General features: G+C 33.5%; 1 protein-coding gene and 2 non-coding genes across 3 annotated transcripts in view; 1 reads left to right on the top strand and 2 right to left on the bottom strand.

The window, feature by feature from the left end:
- Positions 1-708: 708 nt before the first annotated feature.
- Positions 709-780, bottom strand: Trnah-gug (transfer RNA histidin (anticodon GUG)). The gene has a single exon. It is a non-coding gene; the product is annotated as a tRNA-His (tRNA).
- Positions 781-1,405: 625 nt separating this feature from the next.
- Positions 1,406-1,477, top strand: Trnah-gug (transfer RNA histidin (anticodon GUG)). The gene has a single exon. It is a non-coding gene; the product is annotated as a tRNA-His (tRNA).
- An 840-nt stretch (positions 1,478-2,317) lies between these two features.
- The window catches only part of LOC144851018 (protein capicua homolog), a 36,014-nt gene continuing 13,880 nt past the window's right edge, over positions 2,318-24,451 (bottom strand). The window contains exons 3-18 of the mRNA XM_078708542.1: positions 20,599-21,531; positions 19,910-20,050; positions 19,240-19,400; positions 18,948-19,130; positions 17,427-17,553; positions 16,086-16,180; positions 15,620-15,697; positions 15,004-15,136; positions 12,917-14,432; positions 12,233-12,381; positions 11,324-12,126; positions 10,414-10,733; positions 9,891-10,036; positions 9,390-9,554; positions 8,913-9,029; positions 2,318-8,694 (exon numbers count right to left, since the gene is read on the bottom strand). Coding sequence (XP_078564668.1) covers positions 7,589-8,694; positions 8,913-9,029; positions 9,390-9,554; positions 9,891-10,036; positions 10,414-10,733; positions 11,324-12,126; positions 12,233-12,381; positions 12,917-14,432; positions 15,004-15,136; positions 15,620-15,697; positions 16,086-16,180; positions 17,427-17,553; positions 18,948-19,130; positions 19,240-19,400; positions 19,910-20,050; positions 20,599-21,531 — 6,173 coding nt within the window. The 3' untranslated portion in view covers positions 2,318-7,588. The remainder of the gene's footprint in view (positions 8,695-8,912; positions 9,030-9,389; positions 9,555-9,890; positions 10,037-10,413; positions 10,734-11,323; positions 12,127-12,232; positions 12,382-12,916; positions 14,433-15,003; positions 15,137-15,619; positions 15,698-16,085; positions 16,181-17,426; positions 17,554-18,947; positions 19,131-19,239; positions 19,401-19,909; positions 20,051-20,598; positions 21,532-24,451) is intronic.

The following is a 24,451-nucleotide window of genomic DNA, read 5'->3' as shown; positions in this document are numbered from 1 at the left end:
TATGAATTGTATAATTGATAATTTATGAACATGTGTATATAGTGTGAACAGGCAATAACATTAGTAATAGTTACATTTAAATTTCGTTATATACAGAAACGATGTTTTGATTTTGAATATTTATTCAAGATAATATGAGGTAAAATAAAATATTTGTAGTTTTAATCAAGTTATTCACTTTTGGCAAAAATGTTTTCATTTATTTAAAAAAATACGAATAAAAAGTAAAATTTAACGAAACTACAATCGACTTCCAGACAATTAGCTCTTTTGCTTGACTTTTTCTTTAAATTACGGTTTTATCATTTTTTTTCGATTCAATTCTTGGTCAAAATAAATAACTATTAGGCCTATCTGACATTTCGAAGGTCTATTAATTGTTTTTCAGGACAAAATATCTAATAGATTGCTAATTAAAATGGTACCATTCAAACAGTAAACTATTTAATAAGGGTATTCTCAATTTGATGTTATTACACACTAAAGTTTAAACAAATCTAAATTAAGTTTGTAAATAATGCTAAATTGATGAAATTATAATCTATGGTAATTTGTTAAATATTGTTTATGTGTGTTTGTTTTTTGTTCAAATAATTAAAAGTTAAATAATTTAATATAAGAAACAAAATATACAAAAGGTGGACATGATAATATCAAGTCAATATAAATAAAAATCAATCCCACTGCCGTGTCATTGTGTAAATTCAATGCCGTGACCAGGATTCGAACCTGGGTTTTTGCGGCCACAACGCAAAGTACTAACCGCTATACTATCACGGCGAGCTACGTAGGATATATGAAAAAATAATGGTTAGTTAAAACGGTGTATGGAAGACAATTGTATTCAGTTTAATTATTGGTGGAAAATGGTTAATATTTAATTAATGTACTTGAATCCAGATCATGATTTTGGTTATATGAACAAGTAAAGATCGTTTTAGGATTCACAAAAAAAAAACAATAGGAGAATTCATTTTTAAAAGTAAAATTAACTTTTAAAGACAAGTTCGAATTTTTACCAAAATGTGTTCTTATTGCAATTTAAAAAATCGGAAATGCTTGATTATTGTATTTTAAAGATTTTTATCACATAATTTTATAAATATGTCATTGTGTACATTGACTGCACACCTATATTAAATCTATATTTAATGTCGTTTACACAGTTCAAAATATGTCCGATTGTTTTAATTGCCATAATAACAAATGCCATTATACAGATAATCGACAGACGAGTCCAGCTCCATGCTTTTTTCCCTTACGTGGAGTCCCTGCTATTTTGTATTCATATTTACTGGCAATTACCATTACAATTAATCAAGACTATAAATAATTAACCAGGATTAATAGGTGAAATAATAAAACTTAAAACAATTGGTTTACGATTATATATCCTACGTAGCTCGCCGTGATAGTATAGCGGTTAGTACTTTGCGTTGTGGCCGCAAAAACCCAGGTTCGAATCCTGGTCACGGCATTGAATTTACACAATGACACGGCAGTGGGATGTCTTTTTCCTATACAAAATGATATCAAAATAAAAATATCCAGCATCGTATTTTTTCAATGCATAAATAACCCGAGCTTACATTTTTTTTAATTAGAGGCATGTTAATCTTTTATACTGTATAGCCTATATAAACATTTCTTTAATTCGTTCACTTTTATAATGTACCGTATATTGCTCTATGTTGTATGTAGTTAAGAGGCTCCAAAATGTGTTATGGCGCTCTGTTGCTGACGCGACCGTTTGTTGTCGAATAAAATAAATGAAAAAAAAAATGTGATTCGATTGCGTTAATTAGAAATTAAATTTACCGGTAGTCAAATTCATGAAAATATACTGGTAGTAGAGTACAAATTTATTGTATTTTGTGTTCAAATAGGTTAATATTGTGGTATTTAGTTAAAACAAATGTAATACGATTGCGTTTTCATCGGTTATGTATTGATATGATTGTTGTGGTTGAAAAAAAAAAACAATTACCGGTAGTAAAGTACTGTAGTGTATTTATGGTATTTTGTGTTCAATAAGTTTAATACTGTGGTATTTAGATAAAAAAGATACAAAATATACTAGTATAATGACTGATCGAACAGTCATACATACTGCTATAAATGATGATATAGATTATCATTATTGCAAAAATAACATTGTAAAACAGAATTTGTTGAATCTGTATCTGTTAAACCAAGCTTAAGTGGCGGATTTGTTTCTGCTGTTGTTTCTGGTTTTTAAATGAAATCAAATAAAAAAAATAAAAGTATACCAAACGGCATTCGTTTGAGTTAAACAACGTAAATAAATCCAAACAAATTTTACAAAATAATAAATTTATTTCCCAAAAGTATCATCATCTCTCATGTTTCTTATACAGTACTACAGTGTTCATTTTATCGATGACGCTCGATCAAACCCATTCAACATCAGTCACTCTTAAACAGAAATATCCACTGTCTCAACAAATCGGTGCGTATAGTCGGCTCGCACTGCATCGATATGTCACGGCATAATAACTACCACAACTATCAGTTTAACATTTCAGGATTAATTTAGGCCTAACGATTTATCTATAAAGTAATGCCGGAAATATATCGAAAAGTGATTTAAAACAAACACGTCTTATAGAAGGGTTCGACCAGTTGTTTTCTAATTACAATAATTTTCAAATTAGGGAAAAACATTTTAAGAATTCGTATAAATTACATTATTAATTATTTTATTTTTTCAGATTCCAGAAACTGACAATGGTCAATGTTATTTGATTGATCAATAGATCGATTATCAAAAAGTGTAATAAATGTGAATACATGTACAGTATATGCTGTATACGTTCACATCTTTCATGCAAGTGTACGAAAAGGTCTGTTCAATAATTATAAAAATTAAACGAGTTAAACCATGGAGGTAGGTTTTATCAAGGCAATGCTGTTCGATTACCTAGGTTTGATTAAACTAAATTTTAAAATATGGTGTTATAGTTTTATAATTCCATAGTTATTGTTTTGTGGTATGGGTATATATGAATAAACCAGACACCTCGCTAATAATAGAATGGCATTTGTCGGCTTAGATCGTGAACAAACTGGTTATCATGTTGCCGTATTCGTCTCGATGTAGTGCGATTTGATTTCAAACACCTACTATCATTCTTACTTTCTTACAAATAAAAATTATTACAAATTCTTAGGTAGTTTTAAACTTCATCTATACATATAACACACACCTTAAGTCTTTAAAAAATATCATTGAAATTACGTAGTGTTCGTTCAGGCTTAGTTATTGACACGGCAAGTATGTAGGCCTAAAAGTTAGCAATAACTGCGTGGCCCATGAAACAAACTTACCCGGGTAAATAGCTGAGCCTAAATGGGACCATAATAATAATGAGAAAGTACAAGGCTCACAGCTTACCTTGTGTATGTAAGGCATCGACTATCCATAAAGAAATAGAATTCAACTACAGAAATTCAAACTGAATTTACATGTTATAGATCTTATATATTAGTACGCTGAGAATCGCATTCTGAATGCAGTAATTTAAATGTACAGAACTCAGCTGGCTAAGAATTCCAATAGAAAGCAGTTACATAATAATATTTTGGATTTAGGCCTATAACTTTTAAACGTTGACACGAATGTAAGTAGAAATATGGATATTATCAAGGGTCTAACATGTCTACAGGCTAGTAAGCAAATTACAGTACCTTTTGAAACAATATTATAGACCCTACGGAATAGGACTAGATACTGGTTGCTACTGAGTAGGCTGAAGTGGTACATAACATAACATAACAGGATAGGAGGTTCAAACTGCGAAAGATATTGTAAAATGAGATAAACCCAGACAGGTATCTCAAGCAATACAAATTGTACAAGTATAGGACTACCTCTACTTGAAGATAAAATTACTGTGATAAATGTGAGGGACTCCTAAGCTAACCCTAAATGGACTGAATGCTGATAGGAGTGGACGACACATACAGTAATAACAATGTAAGCATTGTCCACAAATGTTGATCTTACATTTGATCTGATGACACGTTTTAACATTTGCTGTAATTTTTACATTTGCGGGCAATGTTTACATTGTGTCTGCCACAAAACGACGCTCACTCGTCTTTCAACGAGGACAGGGGCTGAGATGAACCCAATAGGAATAATGGAATATTGGTAATGTTTACATATCATTGTACTATAGGCCTAATGATCAAACTATACAAAGACTAAACCAATACCAACATGTTTATCACTTATCAATCACTACTCGTCAGATTTTAGTTTATCAAATCAATATCGTATAATGTTTTAATTATATTATCATTGATTATTATACTTAAGGAGTAAAATAGAAATGGCTTAGAAAATCATTCAAATTTACCAGTGGATTACCACAAATAGTATCATGTCTATACGGACAATAAATTCCATAAGATGAATAGCCTCTCTCCTGACACTATACAATAGCCTATTCTTATTGTTATCGGTTGTTGCAGTCAGCAGACACGATACAGCAGGATGTTTATTTTCTCTAGACATGATATCGAACGCGAACCGGCTGTTAGTGATCAACAACAACAATATACAGTTTATTAAAGGCGATGTTCAATAATAATAGTAACTGGTACAATAATACAGAGCGCCTCACGTCGTCACGCTTTTTTAAACACGTTGTTCAGTAAAAATTTCAGTTTTTAAATAAAGTAAAACTAATCGAAGAATAAAAATGTCCAAATCACACTCTCGTCTTAAAATAACTCGTAATACCGTAGATGTACACTTTAGAGTAAAGAGAAAACTCGAAGAACAAAATCTGATGTTAAAAGAACCCATGATATTAGAAACACAAAAAGAAACCCATAATATTAGAAAATAAATCCATGGGTATTAGGGTCAGTATATTTCATGTTTTTGGTTGAAATTTTAATTTTGTAACCTTTAAAAAATAAAGTTGCGATAAACGTATCTACATTTAGGTAAGTTTTAAATGTATACAACTATTGTTATATCATAATATACATATTAATCTGTTGCTAACAAATATAGTTCCTTCACACACTTACTACAGAGATCATATTGAGACTTCGCACATGTTAAAATATTTAAAATTTAGGAGGAAAAAAATAGAAAAGGAATATTATTGTAATTGTAGCCTACATAACTACGTTTAGTGAAATTGCAAAAATGTTCAATTAATTTCACATTGAATCATTCACATTTCGGTACAATATATCGATGGTTAAATAACGTGAAGATCAGAGCAAACACTTAATGTTACAGAAATCAAGATACAACTACCGATCCGATCAACTAAACTAAACAAGATCAGCTACTTAAGGGATCATGTCAAAATTGTTTTACTGCAGTTAATGCAGTACCGGTACATACATTTCTGAAGAACATTGATTAAAATTGTTAGTCAAAAAGTCGAGCGGCGTTTTTCGTAAAAAATATTTCTTGTTTTAAAATTACGATTATCACTATTAGTTGTTTCACGCAAAAAGCTGTCTAAATCATTCATGGAACGAGAGAGCGAAACATGCAGTTACTGCAGTAGAATAATTTTGACATGGAAATTCGATAAAAGTAAAGTAGTCTTCCAGTGCATTCATCATCACCGGTATACCTAGCAAGGAAAGCTGACATGAGAACATACAATTGAGCATAGAAGCAAACTTTATAGTAGTGACTTTAAGTGATCAGGCCAATCAACATGAAAAAGAAAAGTGCATCTCATTAGCATACAGTACACTGTATAAACATTTTTTTTAAATCATTTTAATTCTTGTTTGCAATTACAATGCGACTTCTTTCCGGAAGATATTACAGTACATAATCTGTATATCCCTTTCGGTTAGATTATTGCCTGTCAACGAATCTTATAGTTCACAATTATAAAAGTATATAAAACTCAATGGTTTTGAAATTCTCTACATAAAAAAAATCGTGAAAAGGTCTTTAAGATTAATAGATAATAAATATAGAAATATTAATGTTCCCAAATCACTTTCCCTTTTGGAGGCCAAAAGCTCCTTCCCACTTTTTTTTTACATATTACACAAAAAAAGTAAGGTTTTAAAGTGTTGGTGGAAAGAAAAAAAGAATCGACTAAGAAACAGAACCGAGTCAGTTGTTGAGACTGACTGGCTAAAAAACAAAATCGTTTGTCGACGATCAACCAGTTTTGATCTACTGTATTATTAGGCATAAGCACAGGTTTAATACAACAGCACTCCCAAGAACCATGCGCTGGATGAAAGCATGATTCCATACCGAAAGCTATAATGTACATTGTGGTGAAATTTGGCCATATCTTTTAAAAACTGTATCTTACTAAATTTGCATCTATCATAATCATATAAAAATATCAATTAAATAAATTACACATAGGCCTACCAAAAATTGTGTTGGTATTCGATTAGTACGGTCATGTTTATCAGAAATGGGCATAACCCACACAAACAAAACATGTTGATATACATTTTTTTTGTACATAAGGAATAATACATACATACATACACTTTCAATCTCTTTGACATGCAAAACTGATCACTCCCTCCACTAAAATATCTTCTTACAAATTGTGTTATAAATAATTGTTCATTAGATATTTATCTCCCTGAAAGACATTCTAGCTGCCACGTTACATTACAATAATACCAGATTCACACTACAAAAATTGTTACGTTGGTACGAACGTGTGAAAGCGACTTATATCTGGTGAGATATCACTGCAACATTGTGATACATTGTGTAGTGTGAATCAGGTATAACAAGTGCGTACAGTAAGCCACTGGAAAGAGTTAAGCTTGGTTCCCACTAGTGACACAATGCAAGGACGTAGACGCAACGCAAGCGACCAATAACAAGCAACATTTCAAGTAATCCATCGCTTGTGATTGGTCAAATCATGTATGTTGCACTTACGTCATTGCGTTGCGTCCTAGTGGGAACCACGCTTTAGGCCTACACTGTAAATGGAACAGTCCTTGATGTCAACACTCTGCAGCTAGATGATGACGAAATAGCACTATAGCACTGCAGAGAATCAAGTTCAACCCTCATGCAGAGCCTAAACAAACTTTACTGATGTCGAATTGGAGGAAGCCCGCTTCAAAAAATTCTACTGTTCAAAATCACTCGTTCAACTTCAATCTTATAACAATTTCCTAAGCCAGCACACAAACTAGCACACAATTCAATCAAGGTGATAAACTCATTCTTTCACTGCCAATAAGTCCAATAGAAGCCTGCTCACTGTGGGCCTGGCAGTAATACTATTGTACTATTATCCAATTCTATCCTTGCAGAAAGAGCATGTATAATCAAACTTAAAAATACACTGGCTTTACACAATGTAAAGGTAATCAACTTAAATAGTTAATTGTTAAAACCATTTCTCAAATATATTATCTTACATCGATAAAATTGTTAGAATAGAATAGTAATATATTTATATCATTTAATTGAAACACCTTTTGTTCCGTTTACGAAATTTTACAAATATAACATTTATCATCATATTTCAGTATCTCTTACGTATTCAAAATAAACTTCAATCAATTACCATGATGTGTGGAGTACCTTTTATGGCTTATGGGAATGAACTGTGCCATTTCCATTGAATTGAGTAAGGTCAGAGGTTGTGACCCCTAAGCCTTGACTTGAAGTCAATGGGATAGTAGGGTTGATAACGGTTACTGTTCTTGGTAGTTGGTTGTTGATAACTGGCTGTGGTGCTTGTGCGAGAACCATACCTGGAGGTAATACAAATGACAGCAGACTAGGGCTTTGTGCTTGGTTTCTTTGCATCTGCAGAACATTTTGATGATGCTGAATTGAAGATATTGGTGATGACTGTTGGATAACTGTGTGAGCTAATCCAGCCTGCGCTAATCCTGTCTGACCTAATGCTGTGTGAGCTAATCCAGCCTGAGCTAATCCTGTCTGATTAAATCCTGTGTGAGCTAATCCAGCCTGAGCTAATCCAGTCTGAGTTAATCCACCATGTGCTAATCCAGCCACTGACGCAACTGATGAGGTACTTGGTTGTGAGAACGTCATCGGTATTATATATGGTTTCATAACAGACCTATTATCAGTTACAATAACTGGAGAACCTCCTCTTACAAGTGGTGACACACCTGGACTTGGAGTTTGTCGATGTTGAATTATGATCGGATGTGCAGGACCAGGGGAGATGCTCTTAACAAGTGTTGTCGGTGTTCTTGCCAATGGTGACATTGGCTTCTCTTGCGAACCGCCAAGAGATTTGGAAAACGATGAAAACTTTCCTGATGGCGAGTGTGGAAAAAATTGGAACTTTGACATGGTTGCTGGTGACGGAACTGGCGACTTAGAATGTGGTGAGCTTGGAGAGGGCGACAGAGTAAATTTACCTGTAATTATACCCGAACCAGACACAGATTTGTGGTCCGTAAACTGCTGGTACGTTGTTGTAAATGTAAATTTTGAGTAACCCGGTGACTGCGGTAATCGCGAGTTTTTCATCATTGCTTGCGGTTTTAATGTTGGCGACATTGGTGTTGTGGGCGTTTCATCATCGGTTTCCATACTCCCTTGTTGGTTTTGTTGCATAATTTTCTGCCGTACTTCTCGTATTTTCAACTGCAAACACATTTTAGTTGGAAAATATGATGAATTGCGAGCTTGAAATTCTGCAGTAGCGGAAGCTATAAATAAAAAAATGATTTTTAAAAAATAAGCGCAACACAAAATTCTAAATGTTAACATACATAGCTTGATTGCTTACTAAAACAGAGTATGTCGTAAACAGGGTTTAACAAAAATTATTGCACTAGTCCTTGTCTGGGACCAATGTCCATGCAATGTGCTACAAATAAATTTTTTATTAAAAAATGTGATCAATGCAAAATTAGAATGAACTTACTACTAGGAAAGTAGCCATGGTCCTGAAACAACTGCATGACCAGTATCCTACGGTGGTCAAGAATCTTACGAGAGTTTGACACAGTCTTGTCATCAACGTCCTCTTCAACTTCATCACCTTCAAATAAATACATTATAATTTTAATTTTAGATTCAGATCAAATTTATGTAGTACATGTAAACATAAAATTCTTTGGCTAAAACAATACATGAATAACCAACTATAGTACAAAAAAAACAATAAAACAAACAATTAATTTCTGGATGCCAACCACACATTTATAGCCTTAATGGCAGATGGAGAGACTTAAGCTCTTGATCTGGTATGGGGTATGTATAGCATAGACCAGATGGCATGAGATAAAGTGGGAATTACCAGGATTTACAATAATGGTATATTAAAAAATAAAAGGACAATCAATTCTATTACATGTTTAGCTGGATAGAAGGTAATATAATACCAAATAACACTTGATACCTGAACGTTGCATAGAAGCCGCCTCTGCAAGGGTTTCCAAACCTGTACCAGTCTTTTCTCCAAACTTAAAGATGTTCTCATCTTTACCCAACACCCCTGGATCTGAAGCTGGCTGGTGTCGTAATGGTGACCGCAGCTTTGGCGATGTTGGGTCATCAATACTGCCTAAAGTTTGTCAAAATAAAAAAGGTTCCTAAATAAAATGTTGTAGTAAATGTGATGATCGAAAAAAGGAATACGTGAAATGACAATGTTTGTTGTTACACATGATATACCCAACCCACTTGCCTACAATCCCTGTTTGGCCCTCCTTACCCAACAAAATACCAGGGTTCATAACTTGGAGAGAACAAAAATTCCATAACTTTTCCAAGACAAACAACTTTTATTAAAAAATACTTATTTATTCATTCAAATTTTATGTCATTTTCCACCGGCATCAAAACATTGAACTGAATTTCCATAGAAAGGTTCTATAGAAAGGTGAAAGTAATAACTTACTTTGAGAGTTCCTTCGCTTGCGTCTGTAACTACTGACGATGACATTTGGGGTCAACGGTATAGAGTTAATGCTCTGTTTATGCTCCTCTGGATGGTACTCCGGTAACTGTGCAAATCTTGCTTCAAAATTTACTTCATCTAGCACTCTTTAAAAAAAAGCATTAGTTAGTAATAGCTCAGCATAAATATTTTTTTCTCAATGTTCCTTGTAAAATTGAAAAAAAAGTCAGAAAAAACATTTTTAATGTATTGTTCATACAACAAATTAAAAAAAAAAGGAAAAGCCTTCAAAGATAGCTATGGGTTTAAAATTTCTATCAAAAAAATGTCTATGGGGCTTATTTCATGATATTCGTTTTACCAAATATAATTGGTGTTATTATACAACTAGTATGCCCGGAGTTCCCCCTTTCAAGCCAGCTTAAAAGGATTGATTTTGGCTAAGCATCTTGATTTCTGCTTACACTACTACAGAAATAATGGTAGTGCAGCTAAGTAGTGGTTTAGTAATCAGTCTTCTTACTTTTCCATGCCAGCATCTGTATTTTGCCTAATCACAGAATTACTAGGAGATCCACTAGCTTGCTCATTCTCTGCTCCAGATCCCTGACCAAAGCCAGAGTTCTTATTCTTTAAACTCTTCTCCTTCCGTTCACTTGCTTGCATATGTTCCTCATCTTTAGTATCTCCATTCTTTGGTTTATGTTCTTCTTCTATTGTCTTCTCTTTCTTATTGCAACTTTCTGTATTTACAACTTTTTTGCTTTTAAAATCACTGCCCAATGCACTTTCAGTCTTGCTAACATCCATACTGCTCTCATCTACTGAATGAACCCTGTTTAACTAGGGAAACAAATTTAATATTAAAGATGTATTGTCCCCCAAAAACATGAAAAATGAAGATTAATTAAATCAGACTTTGAATAGGTTATTTTGTAGTTTTAATAAAGTGAATTACTTCCGTAGAAAAAAAAATAGAAAAAATAATGTTTTTACTTATAAAATAACATGATAAATGGTTAAATTCAACCAAAAATCCATTGGCTGGCAGCCAATTTGACCATTTTTTTGCTTTAAATTCCAGTTTTTCAGGTCAAAAAATTTTTTGTTCGATCCAATTTTTGGTCGAAGTCAATAACTATTATGTGACATTAAAATGGCATATTCAACAACAAAAATTTACAAAAATCATTTTTCAGGGGGACAATACATCTTTAAAATAACTTCTTAACAATAAATTTTAGGCTCTTACATACAGTTACACTTATAATTAACTCCAATAAATTCCAATTATTAAAGTAGTTTCAACATCTCAACAATGATATTCATTTTAAGGTCTTTCAAGCAAATCTTCATACACTCCTAGCTCCGAGGTAATGAAACATTGGAAAAGATACTCAATGTTTATTAAATAGATATGACAGTATTCTTACCCGTTTGTCTTTTTTGGGTGGCTTCAGTTCAGTCACCATTTCACTATACCGCTTGCCCTTACATGCTCGATGCTTCTTATCTTCTGTACTTGAGTCTCCATTTGGTCCTGCCTTCTGTGGCTCCTCAGTATTCTTCTCTTCAGAAGCTTTCTCAATGTCTTTACCCCCATGTGATGTCAATAACCCTACGTCCCTGCTGTCTTTCCACTCAGCAACGACTCCCTGCCGACAACGTAATACCTCTTCATCACCCTTTTCATTCATTGCAACTTTCCCATCGTTGATTGCACTTTTCCCATCTTGGCCCTTGGTTTCCTTAAAAAGATTCTTTTTAACCTGCTCTACACTACTTGGTACTGCTCTCGTATCTGAAGCATGTTCCGTTTCTGCCACAGTGCTTATGTTCTTCATTGCAACTGAACTCCCAGATGAAGGAGTAACACTACTCTTATTCTTTGAAACATGACCACCGTTGAGTTGTTTACTACTCGCCACTGTCTGTGCCGATGCAACTCCCTGACTAATTGGCAATTTTGGAAGAAGCTTTGGCAGGTGTGAACTCTGAACCTGTGTGGTCATTAATGTTGTTGGAATGCTGGCTAATGCATTTAAAGGTTTGCTCTGCAGTAGAGATGTTGACAGTGGTATTGATCCAACCTGAATGACAGATGGTGAGACACCAGATGATGTTGTTACCACTGGAATCATCGCCAGAGCAGCTCTAACCTTTTTAGGCGGCAACATGTGTGATGTGGGTTTTGGTCTGATAGCCTGCTGCACACTACCTTGAGTACGCATACCAGCTAAAAAACAGAATGATTGGGTTTAACATTTTTTTTATTCACCAAAAAATGACATTTGTAAGCTTCCTCAAATGAGATTCTGAAGACTATTTACTTAGAGACATACCTGGTGAAACACTGGTCTTTATTACTGAAGGAGAGACAAATCCAGTTGGTGGAATGACAGCTCTTGGCGTCAGTGGCTTCAGTTGATCAGGTGCTGCCATGACAACAGGTGACGATGGTGTGGTTTCAATAGGCTGGATAATACTGTACCTGCAAGATGTATATAAGCGTATAAATTAATATAACCAAAAATGACCAAAATGAATGATGGGAATGGATTACACATTTAAAATGTGTTGGTTCTATGAACCGTGACCCTTTACATGTGATAAGGTTAACAGCACTGCAGGATGTTACAAGGAGAATATTAACATGTATGCATAGTATCAACATACTAACATGCAGGCAATTTAACACTTTATTTAAAACATACATACACATATTTTGTACTGCATATTTCAGTTCATTTTATTCTCACAATTCTTTCCTGAAGCTTTGTGAGAATAAAATGCACTGAAATATGCAGTACAAAATATGTGCACAGTCAACTCTCCAATTACCGAACTTTTTGAAAACGGAAAGTCTACCAAAACAAGACTTTTCTTGAGCTCCCCAAAAGGTTCAGATTCAGAATACCAGACTTCCCAAAAATTATGTTCAAGAGTGCCTGGTACAGTAATAGGAGAGTTGTCTGTACATGCAGAAAAAAAAAACCTAAAAGCAACCGAAGAGACATACTAGTTACCTTGTGGTTGATGGCAGCAGAAGTTTCGGTTGTATTGTGACCGCTGGTGTTACTACTGAATGGTTGCTTGGGATACCTGCTGCTGGGAATCCTGCTGCAATTGTTACCTTAGGGCTGCATGGCTGCGACATCAGTGTCAGAGGCTGCGGTGCATTTGCTACACGATTCTGTTTAATCACAGCAAGTTTCTTTTTGGGTATAGCAACAGGATATTGGGTTGCAGGAGCTGCAAACTTAACTACCTGCGAAGTTGCAGATGGCATTGGTAGAATTGTAGCCTGCACCTTGTTACCTGGAAGGAGCTGCGTAGTGACAATGTTACCTGATGAGCTAACTTGTACACTAGTTTGTTGTGGTTGTAGTTGAGTGGTTCCAATTTGAACACCAGGAGCAAACTGGAACCTGCTACCAACATTAATTGATTGATTCGGAGTGGTTGCAAGCTGCAACCTTGAAGTAGATGGATTTTCATGTGTAGGGAGAATGTACTGCACTTGCCCAACAGACGTTGGCTGATTAGTAATTGATAACATCTGGTTGGCTGGTAAATGTACGCTAGCTCCTCCTTGTAATGGGAGTAGGTTAGTTTTACCTTTCACCATGACACCAATCGTCTGTTGTGAACTTTGCAATGGTCTGGGAGAACTCGGTGTCATGCTGGAGATTTGTGATGGCATTCTAGCTTGTAAGAGATGCTGGGCAGGGTTGATAGGGGATTGAGAATGTGAAAGGTATGATTGATCAGCAATTATGGCAGTTGCAAAGGGTTGTCCTTGAATGTTTCCAGAAGCAGTGTTTGGATTGGTAGCAGCTGGATTAAGGGTCAATGTTGCCATTACTGGAGTATTTGTTAGGAATATTGGTTGGGAATGGTTAACCTTGGCAATCTGTGCTGGAGCTGTTGATATCAGAGCTGGGGCACCAATTGCAAGCTGCATTGATGTTGGTGCATTGCTGGTGTTGATTATCAGCTTCTGTTCATTTGTTAGAAATGGTCTTTCTGGTTCAATTTTTGGCGGTTCAATTTTAGGGGTTACTCTTTCTAAAACCGTATTTGTTGTAATTCTATCTTGTAGATAGGTGCTGGTGTGTGGCACTTCTTTACATGATTGAGAAAAATCTTTAGGTGGTTGATATTCATGGAAGGCCTTCGCCATACCAGTCGGGGTTGGATCACGCCCCTTCGGTGAATGAGCCTTAAAAACTGCACCTGTCGGTTGGAAATCACTAACCCCACCAACGGGCCTAGCAACAATTTCGCTTCCACTACCACACCCATCAGATTGATCACTTCCTCGTGAAGTCTTGCTGTCAGGTTTGGCCTTTATGGGCTTAGGTCGTAAAGCAACGTCGGATATAGTCTTGATCATTGGCGAGAACCGTTGTTGTGGGAAGGCCTTATTATGCATGGCTGATTCCTCGTCTGATTCCGTCTCTGGATCACTGTCAGCAACCTTTTCTTCGCATTGAAGATCGATAGTATCTTGTTTACGCATTTCAATCTTTCCGGAGTCAACTGTAACAACAAATATAAAAAGCTTTAATATAACTTTGATATGCAAATGCTTACTTACAGTAGCAGCGCATAATAAGTTATGAAAAAGTCAACATCTTGACCCATGTGTTTTTTCTATAATAGTTCATCCATTCAGCAAAGATAATTATCTTTTAATTGATTGAATTGTTGATTGGTCAGTTGTTTTGAACAACTGACAAAATGAAACATTGAGAACTGAAAAACCCACGACCTATAGATCACTAGCCAGGCATTTATGCCTCTATTACATATCTGAGGGTAGTGCAATAGGCTGTAGCTGAACAAAGGTTCAAATCAGGTATTAAAGGTATTTTTTGCTGTGGTTGATTTTCCCTTTTTTTTTGTATGTCTATTTCGTGTTTGAATGTTTTTTGTATAAATATTTATTACTTAATGTATTAATATTTTTCTAAGTTAATGTTTGATGCTTTTGTGTACTTTTTATACAGTATTTATGTAAATGCAATACTTTCAGCTTCTGCTGCTTTTTGTATATATATGGTTTTTTTATACAGAAATAAATAAATAAATAAGTACATCATTCACTTACTGATAACATCATCGTCCTCCTGATCTACACATATGACCATGCCTTCATCGTCTGTCAGCGTCTCCTCAGATTCTGTCCGCCTTCTTGCTTTAGCTTCCATCATTCTTTTAATCTCTCTTTCTGATACAGAATCCTGTACAAGAGGGGTAATGAGTTATTTTTTAAAGGTCTTAAATTTCTGTTTTTTAAATACTTAATTGTACACTTATATTTGTTTCAGATTTTAGCATACTCAATGGTCATTAAATAAGTTTGTAAAGCAAGTGCAGAAAAAATAAACAAAGAAAAACAATATTATAATAAAATAATATATATAATAATATGTTGGTGGACAGAAAATACTGTTTATCATCAATACAGGCAAAGATATCAATTTTATCAAACTTCAATTATTAAGTTTTCAGAATTTAATTTGATATGGTTATTGTTGCTTTAAGTTCAATACATGTAAATTTTAAATACATTATTCTTTTATTATTTAATATACTCAATTTGGCATATCCATTTTTACTAATTAAATTAATTAGTTTGACTAAACTTGCCAACATTTGACTTCATTGTTCTATTGTTTCATATTACTAATTATTTGATTATATAAAAAAACTAGTTTAGCTACCTTCTTCGAAGGGTCACTAGTGGGTGCAAAACTTGAAAGACTACGAGATCGTTTCTTAGCTGGTAGCTTCAGCTGAATCTGAAGAAGGAAATTTATTTACTTCAACAAGAAAGTATTCTTGGGAACAGCGCACAATTATTGTACTTGCTCATGTGTGATTCTATGCCAGTTTGAATCATGCAACACATTTATTTTATATATTTTATCTGATGGGGATTTGTGCAAAATTCAAAATAAAAATGGTCAACAAAAATGTTTGTACAAAAATCAAATGATAGTGAAAAAACTTGCTTGTTTGAAAAATGTCTTATCATACTAAAATGTATTTTATAGTGTTACAATCAGGCCACCATAAACAGAGGAATAGCTGACAGATGTGGCAACAACAACAAAAAAACTAAAACTTCCAACAAAAATATTAATTGAAATAATAAAAGAATCTCCAACAAATGTTACAATAATTTACCCGCTTTTCCTGTCTTCGTTCATCTGATTGGTTTATAGCCATACCAGGTTTGATGTCATCTGTTGTAGCAGTATGAACATCATCCATAACAGAATCTGGAAAATAAAGACATTTCTTTAGTTTCTTATAAATAAAGTTTCCAAAATAAAAACTACATACAGTGATAATTGTTGGTCAAAATATTAGAATATCTAAGCTTTTTTTTTTATAATTGAGCATTAAAAATAGGAACATATTTTGCTTTAAACATATCATTTTAAAAGTAGTGTATGTAAAAATTCTGACATACTGACAAAAGTAATCTGTGATCAAGATTTGAAACCGGAATCTTCTGCTTGATATGCAGACATCCTACTATTAGGCCACTGGGGCTTTCATGCTAAGGTTCAAATTGGATAGTCACTCTTTAATACTCTCTACATGGTGTGGTGGAAAACACAAGCCCTCAATTGTACACACACGGAACAAAATCAAACTTACATGCCCTCATCATACATATATTTATATGCGCCATAATAAATTGTGGAAATTTGCAAACAAATTAAAATATTATGTTGTTGTAAGTTTTCCAAATGCTACAGTTATTGAACATTTAAATGTCGAGATTAAATGTTGTCACAGTGACTTTAAGAGGTGAGAATCAGTCACTTATGAGGTAATAATGTACAATAGGTTTAAATAAAAACAAATAAGTGTTTAACTTGGTTCAACTTTCAAACTTTATGTGACAAAAAAATGTGATGTGCCCATATATGGACATGATGATGTCATATCATTACCATATTTGGGCATATCGCTACCATATTTAGGTACATCACACTTTTTTTTGTCAAACTAGTTTGATAGTGTAGATAGAGCTTTATACTGATAAACGTCTGTTGTGCTTACGTTGCAATTTATCATAGTACCATTTTAATGAGAAGGCTTAGACTAACATAACATAAACAAATAATTTTTTTGGGTTAAAATAGCTGGTGCAACACGAAATGACATTTATTACTAAACCCGGACTAAATGTCAATAAACAAAAGGTAACAGATTAAACTTTATTAGAAGCCTTAAAAGACAGTCATGTTATTCTAAGTAAGATTTAGAAAACTAACTTATACTCTGAATTTAGGACTTTTAACTTTAAAATGTAATTTAGAAATGAATAACTTTTTAATCAACTTCATTATTATTAATTATTGTTATAATCCTGGTGGGGAATTTTGAAAGAAATCATATATGTTGGGAAGAAAATTTTAAAAATTAGAAATGGGTTCATAAAGGCTTTATCTCATCATAAACAATATATATTACACGCAGTATATAGTTTAATATACAAAATATTGGTCATACCACTTGTGCTGGCCATATCCGATATAAACAGCTTTCTGTCAGTTTCTTTCCGTCCGTCTCCAGACTTCTTACGTTCTCGGTTACACCATTTCCAGTCTGGGTGGGCTTTAAAATGAGCCTCTTTCACCTAACAATAAACAAGTGTGCATAATCAAAATATTAATAACATGATCCAATTTTGGATGTGACATTAAAATGGCATTTTCAACAAAACAATTGTAAAACAATATTATTACAAATACTAATGTAATGTGTCTTATAGCATTTATGTTGTACATGACTTTAATAGACCTTCTGATAAGCAAAGAAGAAAAAAATGGCTTCTAAAACTGCTAGATTGTCAATAACAATACTGTTATTTATATAAAAATGACAGATATCACCAATATTATACAAAAAAAGCTACAAAAGGTGGTTAACAATAACAAATTAATAATATTATAATTTAGTCATACCATTGAAAATACTGAATGCATAATATTACTGTAGTCATATAAGAATATTAATAATATATAAAAGATGTAAAAATAGAATATGATTTACTAAAAATTGTAGTCCATTATATGGTAATAGCCATAATTATTTTTACTATAGATAGTGGCCATCCATTTTGACAGGTAACAGCAATTGCTAGCCACTCTCTAAACTGGTTTTGAAAGGAATTACCGAACATTGCATTCAGTGGTTCTAAAGAAATTGGTCTAAACAACATTTGGTCTTACATTTGTTAGTGTAATATAGTAGAACAATTTATGGACAAACATACTGGCAAAATACTTGTGTTATTAAACCTAAATACAACATTTGAATTAATCACAAATTTAAGCATATTGATAATGTCAATGTCATTACTTACATTACTACATACGCGTCACTTTCTTTTAAACAAATTAAACATTCCTAGGTTATATTTGACTTTATTAAGAGCCTTTCCTGTAGGCACCAAAGGTGGGTGGCAACATTTGTAAAAAAAAAAACAGTTTCTAAGGTTTATCAATTCAGAACTAGCTGAGAATTGACACTGTGCAGGATTAAAGGTTTATTAATAAATTTTAAGGTGGGTGTAACGATTTTGGCCTGCGTAAGCTCTTCCATCACTGCCTTGAATAAATACACCAATGACATTAACTACACTTACATGCTCTTTTCTCTAGTTACATTGCGGTTTAGATTGTTCTGTGTTTAACACAAAAGATACACCGGTTAAACATCCGAGATACATTGGTTAAACACCCGATATATTCGAAAGAGCTTGTCTGAAGTAACATTCTGAAACCCATCATCATAGTTACATTGAATGTACCTATCTATTTAGTTACAATCAAAGTTATATCGCAGTTTACGACACAGAGTTAAAAGAGAATTAACTGATCACAAAAGAGATTGTAACTCTGATATGATTTAGACTAAGCATGAACAGAAGGAAGTTAACTCCATGGTGCGTGTAAACACAGCATCTATCTATCTGTCTTTCTTTGTTTTCAAATAAATATTATAGAAAAAGAACTTTTTTTACTGTACCTGTGACGCAAGGTCCAGGTACTGTTGTTTCTCTTTAGTTCCCAAAGCATACCACCACTCGCCAAGAATCTTGCTGACAGCTCGGTTGTCCTGGTTTGGGTGCCGCTGGTGAACCAACGCCCGATGACGTTTACTGAATATCATGAATGCGTTCATGGGCCTTCGCACATGCGATTTATCCTTCTGTAAAAATTTAAAATGACAGAGAGTGAAACATTAATAAAATCAGATTAATTTCTCAAAATGTTGTCAATGTATTTTGTATTTTTATTTATTGTTTTATTTATTTTACCTTTTTCGGACTTTTCGGTTCTTTTTCTGGAGAATCTTTTGGCAATGAACTAAGCGATTGTGAGCGTCGCTTACTCGGCGGTGGTGAGCTGAGTGATTTGATTGGTGAATTAGCCAATGATCCACTACTTACATGCAGGTCAGGACTGCCTACTGCCACATCTACATATTATACAGAGAATATAAACATGCAATAGATATTTTTCATTGTGAAACTGTATAAAGTATTTGAAAATATAAGAGTGAACATTGCCTAAATACTTTTTTTTAATTCAACACACATCCAACATGACGAAAAATAAATCCATACTTCTAAAACTCTCTTGCTTTACTGGTGGCATTGTCAGGAAAATCTTATGTAAAGGATTTGAACTTAGGCTCTGGAATTGGCAAGCAGCAACTAATTATTGTAAACAAATTTAAGAAAATTACAGTACAGTATGTAGTGGTGCATGTTGGTTTGAGAATAATTTGAAGATTTTCAGGGATGCAGCTAGAGAATTCTAGAGAATGCCAAAAAGTAGGTGGTAACAAAATAAAGCAGTACGTCTCCGCAAAGCACAATTAATAAATGCTCTGTTACTGTTAAACTACCTCAGTTAGTCAGCTTTTTATATTGCTACGTAGTGCATAACATTGTAACATGCTTGGTATGTTAACTAAACACTTGCCTGTAGATTGCATTAGCTGCTGTTGGTCCACCACTTCCAGATTGTTGTTCTTCTCCATTCCGTTCGATGAGAAAATGGGAATCAACGAATGCCAGTGGAAAACTGGAACATGTCCCGGTGGTACATTAAGGCCATTCCAACCTAAGGCAACACAGAAATGTAAGAAAGCAATTAAAAGAGCATAGATAAATATCAAATGTACTTTAAGATGTCAATAATGTACATTAAGACCAGTCAAACGTAACATTGCAAAAATTTAAGAGATTTGATATTCATTTAACATGGTAAAGTATACTATTCTACACTTTATGATGAAATTAAAATGAAGGTAGTGATCACCATGATATGAAAAATTAGGATATTATGATAAGAAATATATATGGTGATTGTCAGCCTACGAGTGTTGGTAGTCTATGACTGCTGCTTACTGGACTGTACCATTTATGGAGAGGATGTTTAGTGACTTTCTAGTAAACATCACTCATTGAGGAGAATAAGGCTATTATTGGTTTAGTTTATTCAGATAAGTTAGTTATACATTAGTAAGTTATTATTGACATTATTGATGACATTTTAATGAAAGCAATAAATTATGACTTTTCTTAATCATACTATCTTTAATCAGAAGTTTAAATTTGTTCTAATTGTATGTATTGTTGTTCATTATTGTTCATCATTATGTAACATACCAGCAGATTTTGGCCCATTAGTATCTTTATCTTGAGTCGGGACACCAGGTGGCATCACTGGTAACAGGGAAGATGGTGTAGGGTGAGCAGTGACAGTTGTCTTCTGCTCAGGGGTAGATGAAGGCATTTGAGCCTGGCTTTGAACTGTTGCTGGACTGGTAGCCACTGGTGAAGGAGCGCTCACAGGTTTTGCCATATACTGATTCATTGCATTGCGTAATACCTTATCCCTCGGTTTTCCACCGCATGGGGTTTTCTCGTATTCCTTTCGTGGATTTTGCAGAGTTTCTGGTGCCACGGTTGGTTTTTGTGTTTTAGGCGCAAGTAATGCTGCACGAAGTTTATCATTCTGCGGTGGCGGGAACTCAAATCTGATTGCTTTCTCACTAGAAACTGAAGTCTGTGCGGGAGGTGATATGATCTGAGGAGGCGAGATGACATGCGACAGGTGCGGTGATGACACGTTTTGCTGATAAGAAGGTGATCTTAAATGTTCAGGACCTGAATCATCACTGTTACCACTTAAGTGTTTATTCATCGCCCTCGCTTGTTCCATACGCGATTTTAATTTATTCGGGCTGACTGGTGTTGCAAAGTTCAAACTGCTTTGGAAAGTTGGTGTCTGACCCGCACTTAAGCGATGAGCATTTCCAGGAGAGCTTGTATCCACAGATGACCTCCCCGACATGGGCGCGCTGGCACTCCAATACCGGTTGTGATGCGAGGAATTTGAATGATTGATAGGACTGAAGGTCATTGACCTCATTCTGTACTGAGGCGATTGTGTTGTTGATCTGGGTGAAGGTGGTATAGGTGTTTGTATTGGTTTGAAGCATGGAGTACCAGACCTAGAATTTCCAAGTGAGATAAGCATAGAGGCCGCTTCAGCATCGTCCATATCAAACTTAAATTGGTCAATTTGTGGTCTTGAATCTAAGTAAAAAAAATTTAAATTTTATGATTATTTTGAAATAGTTTTAGATTATATTGGTATTTGTTAAAAGGCAATAAAAATTTACCTTCATTCTCATAATTATGTAATCATTCTCAGCTAATCTTATTTGAATTTTGAATAAAAAAAAAATATTATTAGATACTTTAAAAAGACAGTCTACGAATGCGTACAAAAATTCTTCACGGTTGGAATTGAGTTGCCAAGCGGTTAAAGGCATGGTCGGCCCAAAGGTCATAATATTGGCACAGGTTCAATTCTCTCCTTGACCATAGATCTTTAGAATTCTTTATGTATAACAACTTTTTACTCATGTGCACTCTAAAGGACCCAGTAAATCACTTGCGATAAGTAGGGGATACCCTGGTGTTCTGATTCAAATTCAGCCCTGTCGACATTACAACAGTTATTGGGGGCTGCGGTTTATATCAGGTTCACCGACACCCCATCGCAGTTCAGCGTTGTTCAAGCTGCAATAGGGATTATCACACCAAGAAACCAAACAAAGAGGTGACATGTTTAAAGTTTCATAAATATTCCTGTGAATGGTCTTTTATACACAGAGAGTAATATTTGATAACCAGTGACATATGCACTACTTTGACTATAAAAAAGTAAGCAATCTTATATAAATTAGGACAGCAGACACATTGACAAAGTATTTTGTCATTTTCTTTGAAATACATTATGCAGTGACTAATAAACTTAAAATCATTTTTATCAAAAGCCATGATGGTACAGTAACTATCCATGATAATATATACAGGGTAAAGATATTTATCATACAGGATAGAAGATCCAATGTAAATACATAATGTTTCCGATGTTTTGGTTGTGATTTTTTTTTTCCCTTAATTTTTTGGCTAATTCTCTTTTCGTACAAATGTTTCCAGGAAGAATGAAATAAATGTTTCAGAATTGAAAAACAGACATTGATGTTATGTGTTATATGGGCAAAATGAATGATGGTTACATTTTACCAAAATGAATGATGGTTAAATTTTACCATTTTTAGTTTGTCAAAACAATAGGTATTAAAAAAAAGTCCCTCATTAAAAATGTCAATTTTATTTTTATTTGGCCTATATAAACTAAAATTTTTTATTCTATGTAGTACTAGTAGTAAAACTTCATCATAAATTACAAAATCACCACATTTATATACTAAGCAATTTGATATGAATTCACAATCATCAAAATAAAATACAGTATTCACAAATTGTAAATTCTGTACTGAACTTTATGCTAGTTTAATTATAGTAGTCCTAGACCTTCAATAATTTGTGAATGAAATAAATTGATTGACATTTTTAACTACTGTAATCAGTCCACTATTAATTGACACACCTATTCAACAAAGGTCATTACATTGTATTATAATGTATTGTTCCTGACTGTGCTATATAAGGTTCACTAGTAAACTGGACTAACAATAGAAGTTTACTATTTTGTCCTTGCATAAACATGTAAACAAGATGTTTGTAACCTTGATGATTTTTGTTGGTATTGATATTATACCATGGAGTAACGAATAAGAATTATTCTTTACTCCATGATTATACTTTGCATTGAATAAAATTGAGGGTGTGCTTACTAATATTAATTTTAGTCGGCATTTGTGCTGAAGCAAATCAGGTGTGTTTTTTTAGGTCAATTCAATTCAGTTTTATTTTTTTTAATGGCTTTTTTTAGAAAATAAAAACAACAAATAAGAAAATAAACCGTTAGAAATAATTTTTTAGATGTTAGATTTTCTCAATGCGTTTCTAAAAATAATTTTTATAAAAATGTTTTATTTTAGAAACAAATATTTTCCTGTAACAATCATTTCCTTAAAAACAACAAACTATTTTTAATTAGGAAGTTAATATGATAAACTAATCCTTTAGAAATAATGTTAACATTATTCTACTAGTTACTGCAGTTTCTCAACCTGCTTCTAATATTAAATTTTTTTTAATGGTTTTTTTTTCAGGAATAAAATATTTTAATTTTTTTAATTTAATTTTCCTGCAACAACTATTTCCTTAAAAACAAAAAAAAAAGATTTTAATCAAGAAGACAACATGATAAAAAGATTTTTTAATCCGAATGGTTGTTGTACTGTAGTAACTAACTTTTTTATAATGCAATAAAGTAGGTCTGACTGATTAGAATTAGAGCGGGCTGCCAGACGATAAGAACATGGCCTTAGGAACATTTTTCAGACAAAAAACCTAACATGCAGCTTTTGAAGTATCTTCTTCTTTTTAGACAAAGTATGGGTATCATAAACTTTCATTATAAATATATAGTACAGTAGCAATGTTTGAAAAAAATGTCATTTAACTGCAAAATGTCTGAATGCACTATCCAGCCATTTTACAGCTATGACATTATATAGTAGCAATGTTTAAATAAAACACCATTTAACTGCAAAAGGTCTGAATGCACTATCCAGACATTTTGCAGTTAATTTATACATTTTATTTATTTATCAAAAATTCGAAAAAATAATCAATATTGACCAGGGCATGTCTAGAGATAAGCATGAGCGAAAATGTCATTTAACTGTCTGGATTCCAGACACTCCCCTTTATCTAGGCCAACCAAGCTCCAGATTACCCATTACATTCAAAATGTGGTCACTATCTAGACACAAAGAACAATAGATTTACTGTCTGTCTAGCAACAATAGGATTTAGATAAAGCATTACATTAGAATTTGTGTTGAGTCACTTTGCTGTTAGATTCACTAAAATATCTCTCTGATTCACTTCAGGAATGGTTATTTTATATTAATTAAATAAAAAGTTGCCATTTTAAACGAAATTGAGATTGGATTTCACGAAAATATCTAAAAGGATGAATGAGCATTTAATAAGTACTTTATCAATGATACTCGAAGGAAATAACACATTA

The sequence above is a fragment of the Antedon bifida genome, chromosome 8, assembly GCF_963402885.1.
Source record: "Antedon bifida chromosome 8, ecAntBifi1.1, whole genome shotgun sequence".
In the NCBI taxonomy this organism is placed as follows: Eukaryota; Metazoa; Echinodermata; class Crinoidea; order Comatulida; family Antedonidae; genus Antedon; species Antedon bifida.
Note: the sequence above shows the minus strand (reverse complement) of the source record. Positions and strands in the feature narration are given on the sequence as shown.